General features: G+C 40.8%; 1 protein-coding gene across 1 annotated transcript in view; it reads right to left on the bottom strand.

Annotated features, from left to right (window-relative positions):
• The window catches only part of LOC137257424 (probable RNA-binding protein 19), a 23,795-nt gene continuing 3,954 nt past the window's right edge, over positions 1 to 19,841 (bottom strand). The window contains exons 3-27 of the mRNA XM_067794759.1: positions 17,795 to 17,935; positions 17,255 to 17,314; positions 16,349 to 16,583; positions 15,646 to 15,695; positions 14,895 to 15,089; positions 14,441 to 14,500; positions 13,940 to 14,018; positions 13,624 to 13,695; positions 13,101 to 13,189; positions 12,791 to 12,829; positions 8,703 to 8,778; positions 8,089 to 8,219; positions 7,553 to 7,610; positions 7,137 to 7,191; positions 6,250 to 6,346; positions 6,020 to 6,130; positions 5,596 to 5,796; positions 4,700 to 4,861; positions 4,394 to 4,504; positions 3,393 to 3,459; positions 2,695 to 2,830; positions 1,761 to 1,877; positions 1,359 to 1,464; positions 549 to 672; positions 1 to 166 (exon numbers count right to left, since the gene is read on the bottom strand). Coding sequence (XP_067650860.1) covers positions 108 to 166; positions 549 to 672; positions 1,359 to 1,464; positions 1,761 to 1,877; positions 2,695 to 2,830; positions 3,393 to 3,459; positions 4,394 to 4,504; positions 4,700 to 4,861; positions 5,596 to 5,796; positions 6,020 to 6,130; positions 6,250 to 6,346; positions 7,137 to 7,191; positions 7,553 to 7,610; positions 8,089 to 8,219; positions 8,703 to 8,778; positions 12,791 to 12,829; positions 13,101 to 13,189; positions 13,624 to 13,695; positions 13,940 to 14,018; positions 14,441 to 14,500; positions 14,895 to 15,089; positions 15,646 to 15,695; positions 16,349 to 16,583; positions 17,255 to 17,314; positions 17,795 to 17,935 — 2,631 coding nt within the window. The 3' untranslated portion in view covers positions 1 to 107. The remainder of the gene's footprint in view (positions 167 to 548; positions 673 to 1,358; positions 1,465 to 1,760; positions 1,878 to 2,694; positions 2,831 to 3,392; positions 3,460 to 4,393; positions 4,505 to 4,699; positions 4,862 to 5,595; positions 5,797 to 6,019; positions 6,131 to 6,249; positions 6,347 to 7,136; positions 7,192 to 7,552; positions 7,611 to 8,088; positions 8,220 to 8,702; positions 8,779 to 12,790; positions 12,830 to 13,100; positions 13,190 to 13,623; positions 13,696 to 13,939; positions 14,019 to 14,440; positions 14,501 to 14,894; positions 15,090 to 15,645; positions 15,696 to 16,348; positions 16,584 to 17,254; positions 17,315 to 17,794; positions 17,936 to 19,841) is intronic.

Genomic DNA, 19,841 nt, shown 5'->3' on the forward strand with positions numbered 1-19,841 from the left:
TTTATTTATGATACAGTCTATGCACATCATTACATTCCCTCACAATACACAATACAGTTTTCTGTACAATGCTATGTACACTGAGCCATGCCAGGTTTCCGTCAGACTTAGGATGATGCCAGGTCCTCCATGATGGATGACCTCTTCAGTTTCTTGGATGGCCCATCTGTAAATACCAGTCACATGACGATCGTCAGTACACCATGACAATCTTCAGTGCACCATGGCAATCTTCAGTACATCATGACAACCTTCATTACATCATGGTGACTGTCAGTACACCATGACGATCTTCAGTACATTATGGCAGCAAAGTTTGGAAACTGTTTCACAGACTAAGTACACAGTGTATAACAATCAAACGCTGGTTTCATTGATGTATCATAATGTTTTCCATATTCTTTACTGAAGAGTGTCTAAACACTTACAACTCTCCAAGGGAAAGAAATGACTGCAGTTGATTATCACACTATAGATTAGCCCTGAAAGCCTGCTGGATGGAGTTGATGACTTCTAAGATTCATCAGTCAAGGAGGTCATCTACTTACCCTCACGGTACCGCTCCGCTGTCTTCCTCCGCAGATCATCCACAGTCTCCCCAGCCTCCGCCCACTCCAGGACAAGGCGACGCCCGAACAAATGGGTGCTGTGACACAAAGCATTGAAGGCCCTCTGGAACAAAGACACAGACAGGTGGGGGTCTCCATCTCAACAACCCATGAAGATCCTGGGTAGAATATCAACCCAGGCTTGCCACAAAAGCAGTGCTTCAGCCAGGATTTTTGTGATTGTTGCCAATTGACTAACATGTGTGCCAATGCAGTTGAGACTTTTGCCATTCATGGTACCCATTGTATCAAAGACCTGTAGATTATACTTAACGTTGCGCCAATGGGTATGCTCTATTACTGAAGAAACGCGCCATTGCATATTTATAAGCATGAATGGTAAACTGGTGCTGCCTGGCTGAAGCACTGCTAAAGGCACCTATGCTTGCCGTAACAGGCTTGCTGACTTGGTTGACACATGTCAACGGTTTCCAATTGCGCAAATCAATGCTCATGCTGTTGATCACTGGATTGTCTGATCCAGAACTGATTATTTACAAGCCACCTCAATATAGTTGGAATAATGCTGAATGCAACGTCCATTTTCTGTTAATCTTCACTGGAGCATAATGAAACAAGAAATTAGCACCTTCATTGTTATGTACAAGCAATACCAGGATGGTTCAACTCAAGCACATGGCTTCAGATGTCAGGGCCAGGGGTCAGGGAGCTCTAGAGTGGGTCAGTCATCACATCTCTGGGACCTGTACATCTGATCTGATACGGTATACCTGGGACAAGTTTTAATACCTTGGCATCAGGTCTGGTGAGGAAGTCGACAAACCCAAATCCCCGATGTGATCCCGTTCCGCTCAGTTTCTTGGGCAGCCGAACTGTCTTTAGCTCACCAAATACTCTGCACATAACATAAAACAGTTTGTAGAGTGTAAATACTTGGACAATACTCAAAAAGCCATCTGTTATGGACTATTGGTGCTGAGTGAGTTCAGTATGCAGTTACCCTTGTTTTGGAGAGGCTTACAATGAAGGATAGGAATGACTGCATGACTATTTATATCAACTACCAAGAGAATTCACTAACTGATGTTGTGAGAAAGAGAAGCAGTCTGGTGGATAGGAACCCCACAAGGAGACAAGACAACACTTTGTAGACTATATCATTACACAGAATCAAAACATGGTAGTACATACTTGAATAGTTCATAGATTTCATTCCGTGTGACTTCAAATGGAATATTTCGAACAAGTATCTTGGATGATTTCTGCTTGGTGCTTTTCTGTTTTTTCTTGTTGGACTCTTGGGGAGTGCTACAATGAAATAAGTTCATGTGAGAGGCCTGCCATCCAAACACATCACAACACGATACTCAGCACTTGTCTTAAAACTTTGGTTATATCGTGGGGAGTAGGCTTTACACTCTTAACAGGGAGTGTGTGAGTGTTGGAGCATGTGAGTGTCGCAGTGTGTGTGTTCAAGTGTGTAAGTCTTGCAGTGTGTGAGTGTTGGAGTGTGTGAATGTTGGAGCATGTGAGTCTTGCAGTGTATGAGTGGTGTAGTGTCTGTGTGTTTGAGTGTGTGTTTGAGTGTGTGAGTGTTTGAGCATGTGAGTGTTGAAGTGTCTGAGTGTTGGAGAATGTGAGTCTTGGAGAGTGTGAGTTTGCAGGGTGTGAGCAAGGGAGAGTGTGAGCAAGGGAGAGTGTGAGCAAGGGAGAGTGTGAGTGTTGGAGTGCATGAGTGTTGGAGTGTACATGCATAAATCAAAGTTGGCAAATGACATGAGTGTGCTGGCGTATTCCCATTACCACATGTCAGTTTGTTGTGAACTGATTGGACTGCAGGATTTGCAGTTGGTAAACAGGCAGTGGCCAGTAAATCTGTATGATATTTGAGTTACAGCATAATACATTACAAACCGTGCTATGGCCAGCAACTCAAAGGGAGACAACTCGGGAAGGTAACCATGCAACTGATTTGAACACTGCATCAGTGGCATCATGGTGTCAGTATATTGGGGGTATTAGGGGTGCGGAGGGAAGCCCCATGGTACCCAGATCATAGCTTCAAAACCAGGAATTCTGGCGTGGCTATCATGTGAATCATTATCTGCATCTGTCTTGTACGTACATGGTCTCTCTGTTTGAGATCTTCAGTTCCAGTTGATGGTCATCAAGGCTCGCATGTTGCAGTGTCTTCAACGCTTTGTCTGCACTTGACTTCTTCATGTATTCCACAAAACCATAACCCATTGACAGAAACTCCCCTGCAGTACATAGATTTAATAAACTGGTCAGAACACAGTAATATATTGTGTTTAATAAATTATCTGCATTAACGACATTGACCCCAGTACCCACAGACACCTAGTGCATCCACTGCTTTATTCCTTGACCCCCAGCATATACACTGTTTTATTCACCGACCCCCTGTCCATCCACTGTTTTATTCACTGACCCCATGTGCATCCATTGTCTTATTCACTGACCCCCGACATACATTGTTTTATTCACCAATCCCCAGTGCATCCACTGTTTTATTCACTGATCCCCCAGTGTATGCACTGTTTTTGCTCAGTTACCCCCAGTACATACATTGTTTTATTCACTGACTCCAAGTGCATACAAAGTTTTATTCACTGATGCCCAGTACATACATATATTTTTGTCACTGAACCAATCAAAGAACTAACAAGGTACATAAATATACATAGTTGTTGCAGTTCCTGTGATAGGTCCAGTCCCAAGTTATGACCTTGCCTCACCTACTTACAGCAAAGACTAACACGGTGAACCATGTACTTGGTAAGTGACCTAATGGAAACAGACCTGGATTTTTGAAGTCCTTCTTTTTGGATATTGTTGCATATTTAACATTTCCACATCTCTCGAACATCTGAAGACAAACAAATTGGAGGAATAAAATCAATCTTTTTTAAGTTGAATCAGAAATCCGGTTTCCGTAACCGTACAGTCATTTTCACATACAAAACACTAAATCATGTGCATTTGTTGTCTCGCATATCCAGATGGATGCGCACCTGTATGTTTACACATGCGATTACCGAGGGCCTTGCGTGCCATAACATGAAAGAAGTCGGCAGTCTTTGATTCATAGTTTGAAGCATGAGAAGATTAACAACCTCTGAGTAGCAAGGTCACACTGAGTTAATTTTGAGGCATGTCAATTTGTGGGTCACTATAACTAATCCGGATGATCAAGTAAGCCTGGACAGCTGTGAGCGAAAAGACAATTGCTAACTGCTTTCATCATGTGGATATTATCCAATCAAATGAAGACCAACAAGAAGACATGGCCTTGTCTGAACTTCGCGATGCACTACGATCCTATGCACAAGTTGTGACTGTTACTGCAGACGATGTTGTGAATGTCGACAGTGATGAACTGACCTGCGAAAGTCCTCTCGCTTTTCTAAACAGGCAGTGCAAAAAGCTATGACTGATTTCTTCAAGCGAGCATAACTGCATGAACAAGTATGAGACATTGTATGTATGCACTGATATTTGTTTATGTGTAATCAATAAAGATTATGTCTGATGCCTACTACGTTCGTTTCTTTGTACGTTTCTTTTTACATATGGCCCGTGGTTCAGATATCCGAAAAATCGCTTATCCGGACAATTTCAATAAAAACACAAGTGTTTGCATAAACGGGGCACAACTGTACACACAATATCAGCTGAATGCATCAAGCTATTTGGGAATCATGTCAAATATAGCTATAAATGTTTGTAGACAGCAACTTGCAACATTTTAATATCACATGACGTTTTGGGACAGGTGAACTGAAGTCAATATTAGTGCATACCGTCTTAAAGTCTTCTTCCGTGGTATTGAAGTTGAGGTTCTTCACAAACAGGGTACATCTTGGGGTATGCTCATCTACATCTTCATCATCAGATTCACCATCTTCCACAACCTGGCAACAACGTGGACTACAATGTTCCTCAAAATTTACAAGGGCAACATTAATCAAATTACAATTTAACAGAAACATATATCTACATCATAAAAATAGGCGGCATTGATTTTCTGACAGTTAAGATCTCAAGCTATCTCTACAAGGCATCTATGAAGAGTATTGGCAGGTCCAGGGTTCCCTGTGACTACATACCTCTTTTTTCATATCTTCTGTGTTCACTGCTGTAGGTTCTCTCTCTGTCTCCCCCTGTTCTTCCTCCATGTCCTCCTCATCCTCCTGTGTTGATGGTGCCTTGTAGTCGGTGGTGAACACCCCCACTGGCGCCCACTCTAGGTACAGGGGCAAGTACTGGAACTACAGTGGAACACATCAATGTGAGTGTACGCTGTAGGCATCAATACTCACCTTAATATCACAACAGGTGGACAATAATCCAGTTCACAAGATAACAAGAACAAAACTTCAATGGGTGAACTAATTTTACTATTTCTGTGTTTTCATAGAATTCAAATAACTTATGGATGACACACGTGTGTGCAGAATTCACAAAAAATGTTTACTGAATTTACTAAAATGTACAGCCAAATTTCTACATAACCTAGTTTGAACCCAGATTAGATTTCCCACATGGGTACCATGTCTGTAGAATTTCTGGTACCTGCTGTGATATTGCTGAAATATTGCCAAAAGCAGCATAAAACTAAACACACTCACTAACACACTCTTTTTTTTAGCCTTGACATTCAGTAGGACCTGAAGAGATGACACATATTTTGAGTTACTTACAAATGACTTTGATGTCTTTGTTGCATTGTTTAATGATAGGGATAAACAAAGGAACAATATACACACTGTATGGTTGCGTGGAAAATATACTTGTGAAATATTTGGTAGGTTAACTAGTCAAAAGTCATGGCATTACTTGCAGTGTATCTATCTTTAGTTCAATGTAAGCAGAGAGCAAACAAAGAATTTTCTCCTCAATACATTATGCATCCCTGTCAGGGAACCAAGAGATACATCAGAGCCTCTACATAGCCTACAAAACACTAGTGGTTTTCGTGATGTGGAGGACAAGCAGCTCCTACCTTTGTGTATGCCAATTTGGTGAAGGCAGACCGAGCCTGCGCTGGCTCCAGGAACTCAATGAGAGCAGAGACTCTGGCTGGCGGCAGAAGAAATCTTCCCAGAGTTCCATACTTCTCAAACTTCTCTCGTAGTTCCAGCTCATTGGTTCCAGCTGGAAGGTTCTTGGCCAGAATAACTGTCTTACTGCGGGGAGCAGCAGCCTGGCATACAGAGGTTACAGCAGACTCATGATATGAGTAGTAGGGGAAAGTTATTTCTCATTCTACGTACATTCTTCTATCTACATTTATTACTAATCCATGCTGATTAGCACCTGGTCGTGGTAAGCAGTAATGATCTTCAGCCAGTGTATATTTTGTTATTATTCATCCCTGATACCAAAAATAGTTCACATCTGCTCTGATATACAAGGGCAAGTCCTACCTGACTGAAGCTATCCAGACTGACACCATTGTCAAGCAGGAAATCTCTGGTCTCCGACACGATCTGGGTCTCCCCCAGTGCCATCCTCACCCCCAGGCTCTCCTTCCCACTCTAAAACATTGTTGGCATCGACATAATCATTGGATGCTTGGATGACCAAGGGAAATTAATCTGCTCTCTAAACTGTCAAAATAAACTAAACTTGCTGACTGTCAACTTCAACTACTCACAGCATCAAGGATCTGACTCTTGCTGGTGCCATATCTCTCTGCCATAGCATCAGCAACAGCATTGGCACCAATAAACAGGGTGTTCCAGTTGTGGGAACTGCAGCAGAACAACATGTACACCAGTGAATGTTGGTTTATGCTGCATCCAGCAATATAACATCAAGGATTAGACATTTCTTTCATTTCTATGTAAACGATAAGGGTCATTATGGCAACGCTTATATTACTTTCCAGTGAATGAAGGACCACTTTGAAGTCAAGCATTCCTTATGACGCTACAATGTCTGTTGTATGTAGCCAGAGATACACGTCCAGGTACACAATGTCTATTGTATGTCATCAGAGATACACGTCCAGGTACACAATGTCTATTGTATGTCGTCAGAGATACACGTCCAGGTACACAATGTCTATTGTATGTCGTCAGAGATACACGTCCAGGTACACAACGTCTATTGTATGTAGCCAGAGATACACGTCCAGGTACACAATGTCTATTGTATGTCGTCAGAGATACACGTCCAGGTACACAATGTCTATTGTATGTACCCTGAGATACACGTCCAGGTACACAATGTCTATTATATGTAGCCAGAGATACACGTCCAGGTACACAACGTCTATTATATGTAGCCAGAGATACACGTCCAGGTACACACTGTCTGTTGTATGTCATCAGAGATACACGTCCAGGTACACACTGTCTGTTGTATGTCATCAGAGATACACGTCCAGGTACACACTGTCTGTTGTATGTAGCCAGGTACACACTGAAACTGGACAAACACATGGAGAATGTTGGCCATATGACCGTTTAATGCACAGCATGTTTCTACAAATCACAGGAAGGATATCCCTGCCCACATGTAACAGTCACCAGCCCTCACCTCTTAGCCATAGATTTCTGTTCTGCTTCTTTTTTCTTCTTAAAAGATGTTTTTTCTGAAACCCGAAAATACCTTGCAAGTACTTCTGTCATGTTGGAGTACAATGAGTTTTTCTAGACATGCACACAGTGCACAATGTATGTATATCAATGGTCCTCCTAACAGAAACCAAGGTTTAGCAGGTCATCAACATACTTCTCTTCTCCAGTACAATATACCATCCTTCAGAATTTCCCACTCAGCTTAAACCAGATGATGGATATGTTCCTGTTGGTGTTGAGCAAAGAATCACAGTCAATGAAGTGCCACATGAACACTGTACTATCACCTTGTGCAGCCATTCTGACCTACCAACCTGCTCCATAGTGAACAAGTCTGATGGTGGAGAAGCCTGATGTTTGTCACCCATCTCTCACCTGTTAATTCAATGTCTTCTGGCTTGGGTTTTCCGGGAAGGATGTGTAACATTCGACCCTGAAATCAGACAGCAGGGTGAGTGAGTGATATCACATTATCAGACAGCAGGGAGAGTGAGTGATATCAGACAGCAGGGTGAGTGAATGAAATCAGGCAGCAGAGTGAGTGAGTGCTATCAGACAGCAGAGTAAGTTATATCACACAGCAGAGTGTGTGACATCACTCAGGGTGAGTGAATGAAATCAGCCGAATGAAAGAGTGATATCAGACAGCAGAGTGAGTGAGTGAGTGATATCAGACAGTGGTGTGAATGAGTGAAATTAGACAGCAAACTGAATGAGTGATATCAGACAGCAGAGTGAGTGAACGAAATAGGAAGCAGAGTGAGTGAGTGAGTGATAGCTGGGTGAGTGAGTGATATCAGACAGCAGGGTGAGTGAGTGATAACAAACAACAGGTTCAAAAGAATATCACCCTTTGAAAGAAAGATAAAAGGTTACTTGAGGTTGGCAGTTAGTTTGCCTGAAACCTCTACCTGAAAGACGGTTCCATCAAGTGCCACAAAGGCCTTCACAGCATGCTCCGGTATCATGAATGTCACGTGTGCAAAACCCTTGATCTTGTGGGTGAACGGGTCAACCGGAATACTCACGTCTGTCAGGGGACCTGTATATTCAATCACATCAATTGTGTCATTCATCAATCAAACAAGAGAGTAAACTGGCGAGTACCAAAGACATCTGACTCATCTTTCCCATATTACAAGAATAGCTTTCATTTTGAATACTACATGAGAGTGATACAACATGAACACAAGGACTGGGAATTACAATCCCATCACAAGATCCTTGCATGCCTAAGGGAGACAAGTCTACTGGGTAACACTAATGCAACTAGTGCAAAGTCAGGAATTTTTCTAAGACTTTTTTAATGATTTTCTTTACCATGGCACAGGTACATTTATTCAGCTAACTTTCAGTTCAAAATTGAATTCACACCCAATAGAAGTTCACTTCATTGAGTAGGATTTAGACAATCTTTGACAGAACATGATGTATCTGAAGACTAGAGTAAATTATCAGTATGATAGTTGCTACTGAAGACAGCACATTATCAGTAAATCTGTAACAAGCATAAATATCTGCTCACCATATTTGTTAAACAAAGCCTCTATATCATCCTCTGTACAACAGTATGCCAAGTTACGCACGAACAACCTCCCAGACTGAAACAGACAGCAATCATATTGATGAACATGACAGCACCATAACCTTCAGCTACTTTAATTATGATTATTAGAGAATTAATAACCTTCCAGCTTACGAGTCACCAGATTGCCACGTAGTTGCATCTGTCAGCATATTATGGTGGTTCTCCTAAAACTAACATGTTTTTCTACTTGTGTCCACTGTTTAACCACACACTGTGTTGATGATTGTTAGGTGCATGACAGCTTGGGTTCAAATTATGGATGAGCATCAACCCAATCAAGTACTTGAATCTGTATTCAATCTGTATTGAATTGTATTCTACTGAGAAAAAGGAAATCCATATTATGACGAGTAACTTTTGACCACTTTCTAAATGACAGTGTGCATTCACACAGTGTGTTTGTTGCTTGAGCCATCAAAGTCTCTCTATTCTCAATGCAAGCAAGCAAAAGATTCAGATCCATATCTGATTGGCTCAAGCATCCAACCCATTTTGATTCTACCTCTGCATTCTCAAATATGTAATTTTCTGAATAAAATTGCTTATTATGCTTATCTCCTCCCTTTCTGCAAAGATAGTGGGACACCTGAAATCCCTTGAAGTACCCTTCTAACCAAAGCGGACGTACAATACACACTCACCAGAGGCTGCCCTTTCCTGCCTTTTCAGTCAAATGACCAGCCACGCCTGTAACTCTCTCCGAAATCTCATAGCCCAACACCAGAATTACTGTGAACTCAGCATGCCTGAGAGCTGTTGGGAGGGCTTGATGCCATGAGTCAGGACAAGTATAAAATATCAATTTTATTCAGAAAATTACATATTTTTCCTTATCCTCACTCATGCTTATTATGCTAACAGAATCCGACGGAAATCACAGTGGGACAGCCCAAACTGGATTGTTCGTCTAGTACCTTTCCCCATCAGGAACTAAAACAACAATAGCAGTGTGTTAGATCGTGTTGATCCTTGCTTGTTTATATAGAACACTACTGTGGAGTTATGAACCATCAGTAGTTTGCTCCTCAATGCTGTTCATCGAGATGCTGCATTGATTACAGCTTTCGTCTGTTGTTCAGCAGAGCTATCCAATCCGAGATGCTGAATCAGGAACCGTTGTAATGGGTGTAATTGTGGATGTCCTCATCTGGTCAAATTCTGTGCTGCTGTGAGCAGACTGAGTAGGCACTGCCCCTGGTATTGACATTGGTAATGGAGAGGGTAGAGTTTGTTCTATCATGGCTTGAATTTTGACCCATCGATCTTCTGGGATGACAATGCAGTTCAATGGAGTGATGAATCAAATCCCAAGGAACTGAACATCTTCCTGAGGCTCTAATTCCGCCTTCTGTAGATTCACAAGCTATCAGAGTTCAGTTAGCAGCCTGATGGTGAAGGCTAACTGTCGTCTGACTTGACATGTCTCATGATGAGCTTGTGTCATTGTCCAGGTAAAAGATGCTGCAAAGTCCTTGCCAATGTAGGTAGGAGACGATGGGCTTGGTGATCAGAGTAAATAGCCACACGGCTAAAGTTATTCAAAAAGGTAGAACCATCTGTTGGTAATGCTGACAGTTGAATAGGAAGCACAGATATTTCCTGGCGTCCAGATGAATCGGAATGTGCAGGTAGGCATCTTGTAGATCAATCCTTGCTAGATTATGCACTGGATGGATTAGATGCCACAGTTGCGGTAGATCATTCTGAGCCATTCTGGTTTCAGTAGATAATCTTTGCTGAACTCCATCATGTTGTATAAACCTTTCCTTAGAGTTTGTCTTGGATACCAGAAAACTTGGAGAGTAGAATCCTGGTGTTTGTCCAAGTGTAGTTTTTCGACTGCACCGTTTGTTAGCATTGGCTAACTTATCACGTTGATCCCTGGCGTACACAAAGAGTGCTGGGTCTCTTGTGAGCGGAGGTGCTGCCTATAGCGGGATCTTGTAGCAGTCTCGTAGGATGCTCATGACATAATCGTCATTGACAAGTCCCCAATTCTTCCTGTATTCACTGTAGATGTTCACCCACACATGAAGGTAGTTATAGATGCTGACTGGCATTTCCGTTCCTCTTCAAAATGGAGATCTATCAGATTCATCATATGAGTGGCGAACTGTTGCATGAAGAGGCCGGTGTCCAGTGACTGTGGTGCGTGCATCTGTGGTTGATTCCCAGAAGTGAGTGTGTTCTTCAGGAAGGAGTAGTGGAGATTTGTCGTAGTCGTCAGGAGGGACAATCTCATCGCTGGAGGACTCCGTAGAAGTTGTAGTGTGTAGTTTCAGTGTTGATCTAGTAGTTGAAGACATAGTCTTAGATGATACCGACGACTTCAACTTCTTAAGTTGAAATGATCCCGATTCTGGTGACGTCCTCATCTGAGATCTAAACGAAGTCAAACTGGTATCTCGACCATGACCCCGCGGTAGGTCTCGCTGATAAGTAACATCATGAATGTCAGCTGTGATCAACATATGGTTACTAGTCGCAGGATCAAGAAATTAATTAGACATGACATGAGACAGTCTACCTTGTTTGTCCTTAGCCTGCTTTTGAACAGTATATAAATGTAATGCAAATTCTGCATCAGAAAAATTATACAAAGTTCACAGCGAGCAGTGGAAAAACAAACAGGTTTGCATGAAGGAAAAAACAAATGCAGACAAACCGCTGACAGAGGTATTTACTCAGACCAAGTCTAAGATGGAGAAATCCAAAACACATGAAACTTTGAACAATAATTTTACATCATGATTATAATAATTACAATCCAAAAACCGAACATGATACAATTTAGTTTACAATACCGAAATATAAGCAAAACTTATCACCATATTGGGACCCAAAGTGCCTCAAACCGTCCTCATAGGGTGATGAAGAACAAAGTGACAAGCACGGCTGGTCATGCAACCATACTGGCAGGAAAGAGAGGTTTCCGGTAGGAGAGTGAATTATCAGTCTGCTTCAATTAGTAGGGAACTTCAAGGGATTTCAAGTGTGCCACTATCTTCACATAGAGGGAAGAGATAATATTATACATTATATATTAATATACATTTGTATATCACCAATATTCAGCTTAGCTGATACTCAAAGACATTTTGTTTTCCCCTTGATCACTGGTGTCAACCTCAAACAACTAACTGGGGATCATAAATGCTTGCAGGCATTTAGGCACACCAGCTTAACATGGCTTCCCCATCCCTACCAGGTACCCATTAACAGCAGGGTGGACTGGCCCACTTAGTCACAGTACTTTGTCCAAGTATACCAGTATCAAAATAAAAGGTCACATTTAATTACAAAAAGAAGACAAAGTCATCATTATCTGTCCCTGTGGCAAAATACTCTTCATGAATATGTCCACTAGTTAAGATGATGTCAAATGTTTGGGCAAAGTGGAAGCTGACTCTAGGAGAATATTGAATATATTTTATTCAGAACTGCAAAACTACCAAAAAGAACCATTACACCACTAGATCTATATATGTGCCAAGATAGGTGAAGAAGTAAAGAACAGTTTTGAAATTCTGGTCCAGAAAAGAGCACATCCATCAAATTCAGTCAAAAACTAACTTGTTGCCATGAAAACACAAAAAATATTTCATACAGAATTCCAAAACTACCAAAAGGCACCAGTTCACAACCTTATCCATACATGTGTCTAGTTTGGTGAAGAAATACTGAACTGTTTTGAAGAGCACACCCACCAAATTCAAAATCGAACTTGTTGCCATGGAAATGCAAAAAATATTGTAATAAGAAATCTTAAACTACCAAAAGGCAATGGTTCACCACCAGAGCTAACCAGGGTCTGCCAAGTTTGGTGAAATATTGAACGGTTTAGAAGTTTTGCTCCGGAAAGACAAATGTGCACAGACAGACACACAGACTCACAGACGGATGGAGTGCATTTTAATACCCCCTGCAAAATGGGTTGCGGAGGATAATTATATTCATTTACTGGACTTAACACCATGAACAAGTAGAAATGTACAAACACAGTTCCGTTCAGCACCGTTACTTACCTCAGCAATACCTTCATCCTCCTCGGCCCGATCTTGTTGCTGGACAAAAATATATACATCATACCAGATTATGTGCATCATCCTCATTCATCCAGGGTACCATATCTCACATATTGGACATTGGAACAGCACTTCACATTACATGATACAGAGGTGTGTGCTTTGTACAGTGAACTATCACTCTAACAATAGTAAGTTTCTTAACCTCAAAACTCCTAATTGTTTCCAAATATGAAGCTGTGAGGAAAATCTTCAACATTAACATCACCTTGGAGAGCCCCGACCACTTACACAATAAAATACCACATACAATTTTAAGTTCCCATGCTCTCGTTTGATGCTCGGTGACCTTGAGGTCAGCCTCTTCCTGAGTCCTCTTCATGCTGATCCGCTTGCCATCTGTAACCAGCCAACATCAAAACTCAACGATAAAGACTAAAAGTGTGGCATGGCAGAGCATGTGTTGTTGTAGTTGGACAATCAGGAATCGACCTAAACCGACTTCCACACAACCATGTCAGTAATCTGTTAAAAAGCCCCAAACATGGTATCAATGTATCTCACAAATGATTGCCCTACATACACACCTACCATTAAACTTGTCAACAAAATTCTCCGACACCAAAACAAACTTTAAACAAATCTGTCAGTAGTCTATCCAAGTGTCCCATACAAGGTCTGAACATGTCCATATCAACTCATTACATGAATTACTCGACCACATCAACACAAACCAAAGGCTTAGAGTATAACTGCTTGGTTCGTTTACTGATTGGCACAATATTGTGCAGGAGGACTAAATATATCTGCAAGTTTATATCTGAATAACTTACTGATAAAGGTTTTGTTTTTCCTCAAAGCTTGGTCCAAATCTTTGGCACAGGTGAACTCAACAAATGCAACCCCTGACAACAGAAAACAACTTACAGAGGTCACACCGACCATGAATTTTAAATACATATTATGAGTGACTGACTGTGCGACTGATTGTGAAAGGTTGACTATTAGTATTTTTTGCTTAGTTTTGTCTGATGTTAAACATTACAACTGACAATGTTCCATTACAGAGCAAAACAACAGTGATAAATATAATGTGTAAGTCTGCAATAAAATGCAATTCAACCAAGTCACAGGTAAATGAATGCCTACCGATTAGGTTCTTACGAGCATTTCTTGGCAACTTAATCGACACAGTGTTTAGTGGTTGGAAAAAATCCTTGATCAATTTCTGAAATAAAAACAGAAAACATGAGAATAAACCTTGACCTGAAGCAAAGTTACAAAGGTTGAACAACAGTCACATGAGAGTGGGCCAGACACACGTGGTATCATAGCCTAACACTACTTTCATCAGCACACTGGTGGTCGTATCGCCACATTGGCACACTGGTGGTTGTATCGCCACATCGGCACACTGGTGGTCGTATCACCACAGCCTAATGTGGCAGGAATATAAGAAAAAACAAGAATCAGGAAAAACTGAGGTTAACTTTCAGTGGCTGGATCATGTTACTGTCTCAAACAAGATGTGGTCACACATGTGATATAATCATGGATATATCTCCAATAACGTCTCATAACAACCCTGGATCTGAACATTTGATACGCAAGATATAAACCAACAGTTGAACAAGACAAATAACACACTACCTCATTGTATTTCCCATACAACCCTCGTATCTTTGCAACAAATCTTGGCTTATCTTCAACCTGAAAATATCAACAGCACTGTTATTGGCATGAAGGAATTACTGGCATTAAATAGAAGAACGAGGTGCTTGTAAATTGTACAGACACAAGAAGCAGCAGCCTGGTATAGGGCATGCACCATAATGTCACACTTATCACGGAGTGTCTTTTCATATCTATGACTGACCGAGTGAGTTTGGTTTTGAGCTGTATTTGGTGGTGTACCTGCTTGACCAGGAACGTGAGATCCAACAAATCTGTGATGGACGTAAACTTGTATGAATAGCTTCAGCTGTGCAGACACATATTAGGGATTCAAGTCACAGTTTTCTCACGTCTAATCTTCTGAGTTCTACACTAGTGTTGTCTATGTATTGAGACAAAATGCCCAAAGACACATGTTACAGAAATATACCTGTTCAGGGGCAGTTGTCTCCCCTGAATCGTCTTGTGCTGCATCAGATTTATCCGGCCTGGAACCCTTTTTCTTCTTCTCTTTGCCTTTAACTTTCTGCTTGTTTTTCTTTGATTTAGCATCTTCATTCTCCTCCACGTCTGGGTCATCAGATTCACTTAGCAGTACAGATGACATCATCATTGTCTTCAAATACTGGAAACAAGAGATATATGACAACAGTGTCTAGGTACAGTAGCTCACCTTTATGGAGAGAACAAGACAGACACAAGTAGAGCTCATCACAGACATTCAAATATGTCCTGCATTAAATCACGCTGGGGATGTAAGACATGAAATAAGCCCCAAACACAGCCAGACATCGGGGCCGGTAACTTCAAAATGTTACCAGCTCAAAAAGGATTTTACCAGCCCAGACTCCAAGATATGATGAATTTATTAAGATGTATGGAACATCTAAACAAATTATGAGAGCATCAGATTGGCTAGCTGTTTGTTTAGACTGTTCGTCAAAAATCTAACTCTGGCTGGCAGGCCATATTTAATATACTGGTTCATGTATGAGCAGATGTGTAGCTAAGCAGTATATCCCGGGAGGCAACATACTACTTAGTCAATGAAAAGGTTGTTTTCCAATGTTCCTATGTTGTAGTGTATGTGAAACTACATCAATTTCCCTGTTCTGATTTTTACATCATGTCTATCTGCTTTTGGAATGAATCAATTCTTCCTCCACACCAGCACCACCTACCTCCAGATCAGACAGCGCCGTCTTTGCTGCAGGTTTGGGCCGTTTCACTTCTACAAGAAGAAAATGGTCAAGGGAACTAACACTCTATTTCTATACCATAAGTTACTATCAAGTTCAGCTATCAGAAATATCTCTTGTGAAAACTACAGCTATGGCAATCTGGTGACACAGATAACCATAATAAAAGTATTACTTGATTTGATTTAGCATTATTTAGGCAGTTGGTTTATGCTCAGCACAGGGCAGTGACTACATGTTACTGTAATGTCAGTTTTGTCTACAGACAGACCCCTGCCTCATTATCCTGCCTGACATTAGTGACAAAAACTCTACATCTCTCTTTCATCCAGTGACATAACTTAACTAGCATGTAATGTATATCATAATCTACCATCTCATCATTCTTGTGAATCAAGGTTGTGTTTTGTGTAACATGAACCAGGCATGCTATTCACAAAGGGACCTTGGTGCTGGGATGTCCTAACTTAATCATAGGCTCAGTTCAAATACACAGATAGAACCAACCTAGGACATACTATTACTAACTGTAGGATCACTTTGTGAATACATCCTTAACAGATCCTACAACACACTGAAGATAATGCCCCTAAAAGAACACGTTCCGACAAGCAGAATATAGAGTTTTGACATGGTTATTCAGCAAACGAACGAACTAACCAAAAATACTGGTCTCAACACTTACCTTTTTTGTTGTCTATGTCATCATCACTGTCATCACTTGTGTCTTTGTCACTGTCTTCACTTTTGTCCTCTTCATCACTGCTACTTTCATCGTCAAAGGTTACATCATTCCGTTTCTTCATCTGCTTGTCAGGGGAGGCAACTGCTGCTTGGGTCGTGTCATTGCTCCATGTGCTTTTCGTTGATGAGTTTTCATGAACTTCCAGGAACTCTTTGAACTCAGGATCATCTCCGAGCTGGAAGATGATGTCATACCTTCAGTCAGCTTGGTCATGATCAGGATGGATTGTGTTGAGCAGGTCAAATGAAAGGGCTAGACTTAGTCTCTTCTTGTTCTTTCATGAGTTTGGTTTTACGCCACTTTTCAGTTTTAATTGCAGCAATATTCAAGCAAAACCATTTCGGGAAACACCAGAAAATGGGCTTCACACATTGTACCCATGTGGGGATTTGAACACAGGTCTTCGGCGTGGTAAGCCAACACTTTAAACACTATTCTACCCCACTGTCCCTTGTTCTTTCAGTTTCATGAATAGTCTATGCCATGGTTGTGAAAAACAACAGGCCAGGGCAGAAATACATATGTACTTGCTTTTTAAACACCATATTATTCCAATTATATGGCTGCTGTCTGTAACTTAGTGTATCTGGACCATACAATCCAGTGATCCAGGAACACTGATCTAGACATAAAATGATGTGTCAACCAGGTCAGCGAGCCTGACCACCCAGTCCTGTTAGCTGCCCTTTACAACAAGCATGGGTTTTTGATGATTAGCTGATGAGGTAAAAATACATGAAGGAAAACATAATAGGATCACTCGAAACATTGTCCCAAAGCTAGTAAATACTGTTTTGTTATATAACCCATTAAGAATATTACCAATAAGGCTAGTTCATTGCTTACTTCACCAAGAAATTCTTTCATTTTCTCTTCTTTGGCTTTCTTCCTCCTCTCAACAGCAGCCTGCAAATGAAGGATGACATCATCAGGGTTTAAGACTGCTGTCTTACAAGTGGGCTCTTGTTCTTGTATCAGTGAGTATGGATTACGCCGTTTTTAGCAATATCCCAGAAAATATCACAGTGGGAACACCTGAAACGGCTGCACATACTAGTATTCATGATACTGTTCCCAGGTGGGGAATCAAACCTGGGTCTGTGTGACAAGCAAATGCATTAACCACTAGGCTACCGCACCGCCCCAGATCTTGTATTAACTATTTAGTGTAGTGGCTCAAAGATTAGCATCCTGTTTGAAATGACACTGTATCAGCCAGTAAACAGTAACACATCCCCAGCATAACAATAACATATTCCCATTACGAAAAAAGTGTATCTAGCCATGAAAATAGTTCCTTCCCGTGGTGACAAAAAACTATTCCACTGTCACATTACTGCACTACAGTAGGACAATGGTGTATTTCTTCTAAGGTTTATTCTATACCAGTTTCTTGTCCTTCCCTGGAGTTTGTTTCTCCCCTGCCTGTTTCGCCTTGGCTGCCTTCTGATGGGAGGAGCTTTCTGAAGAATATTTACTCCAAGCTCGTGGTTTGGTCTTGTCACCAAAATCTTTTGCAAGTTCAACCTTGAAATGAAACCAAACTGTTAATACACTGAAATATCAATAAGTTGTTTAAAGGTGAATCAAACCAACAAGAACTACTGGCAAACATGGATACGTTGGAACGGAACATATTTGTGAGAAGTAGGTGGTGCACAGCTATGAGAAAACCCATTTGGTTTGTGAAAGGGAGGGCAGATGTAGGCTAGTGCATGTGCAATGCAAGTGCAGTGCATGTGCAGTGCATGTGCAGTGATGATGATGAAATGGATTCTGTGCACAGTTGTACACGCCTTGCTCATAAGACTCTTGTGTTTTGCCCATCATGCTACACTTGATCTTGGGCAGCCTTGGGTCCATTCACACAATGGCATACATGCTAATACGGGTCAATTGTCAGATCGATGCTCAACTTATCCTTCTTTGCCAGTAATTTATTAATGTGGTCGAAAAAAGATGTCATGATTCTCTTGATAGCCATTATAATCAGGATTACTTTCACCCTTATCAGAAAGAAAATATTTGCATTTCATTGTTCCTTGTTTTCCTAATGTTACCAGAAAAATTAGTGATTCATTAGACGTTTAAAATTGAATTTTCTTAACCATTTCAGAGATAATCTTAAAGGTCATATGCAACCAAAAAAATCAAACATAAGTAAAACATAATTATCACTTATTCATGACTTATAATATACATTGCTGCTTATAAAAAAAAACCAAATAAACTAAATTAGAAGCATACAATCGTGATTCAAAAGTGCAATATTTTGTACTTGGGCTTACTTCCCTCGAAACGAAGCCCTTGGCAGATCAAACCCAATCACAGCATGTGGGTGTGCACTAAAGTGTAACAATGGCTTCCGATTGACTGGTTCATTTGCTGATACACTGATGGCTCATTGTATGTACAGTAAGATGATCAAGTCACAAGAAAGTAAGATTCTATATGGATAACAAATTTTTTTATTGTACTTGATGCGTCGTTTCAGTATGGATTCATACACTGTTGTCAAACAAAATCATATACACTAGAAGAAGTCGTTATCCAAAGAGAATGTATGGGTTTTGTAAATACATGTTCTCTGAATTTGTGTTCGATCCAGTCAAAAATCATCTCAGTAGAGATGGTGAACCACTGCGTGACTGGAAACTGTAAGTCATTCGTCCAAGTATAAAGCAGGACTTGAGACAAGAGTTTGCACCAGTTTCCATCAGATCCAGCCATCCGAGAAAAATGGATGTAATTTGTTTGCAACCCACAGACATAAAAACAGGTCATGTGTACAAGTATAACATGTGAAAGATACAGTACAGGGTGCATGAATCATAAATCAATTTACCAGGTGTATAGCCTGATAGGTGTTAAGTTCAAATTGCACATGCTCAATGATTGAAGCTGTTTATAGCTAAAATGGAAAGAATTTCCATTAAAATGCCCGCACATTATCAGAAATGAGCAGGCCACTGTAACTTGATAATGCCCGCAAAATACTTGACGACAAGCAATTATCAAGTAGGAAGTCTAATGTTGCTGAGCACTGAAAACAATAGCGGCTGGTAATATGGCCAAAGGTCAAGGTCAAATGTCAAACTATTGAGAGTGACGTCATCTGTGGTGTTCTATGACATGTTTATATTTGTAAAATGTGTGTCAGTGACCTCCGTCTTTTGTTGTTAGCAGTAAATGCTTCTTAGCCAATGCTGTTGTTTTTATTCTTATTTTATTAAAAAATGCGATTCATTTTAGATATAATAACGGTATCGCTATTTTTCAGGCCATCAGGCAGTTAATGCAAGACCTCGGGCCTCTGCAAATGACAATGCCCTCAAAAATAGCGGTACCCTTATAGTATTACATAAAGTCTTTGGCAGACAGGCAGACAATCACAAAGGTGTCAATAAACCAGACACTGAGCTATCTCTGTGAC

The sequence above is a fragment of the Haliotis asinina genome, chromosome 1, assembly GCF_037392515.1.
Source record: "Haliotis asinina isolate JCU_RB_2024 chromosome 1, JCU_Hal_asi_v2, whole genome shotgun sequence".
NCBI classification, from domain to species: domain Eukaryota; kingdom Metazoa; phylum Mollusca; class Gastropoda; order Lepetellida; family Haliotidae; genus Haliotis; species Haliotis asinina.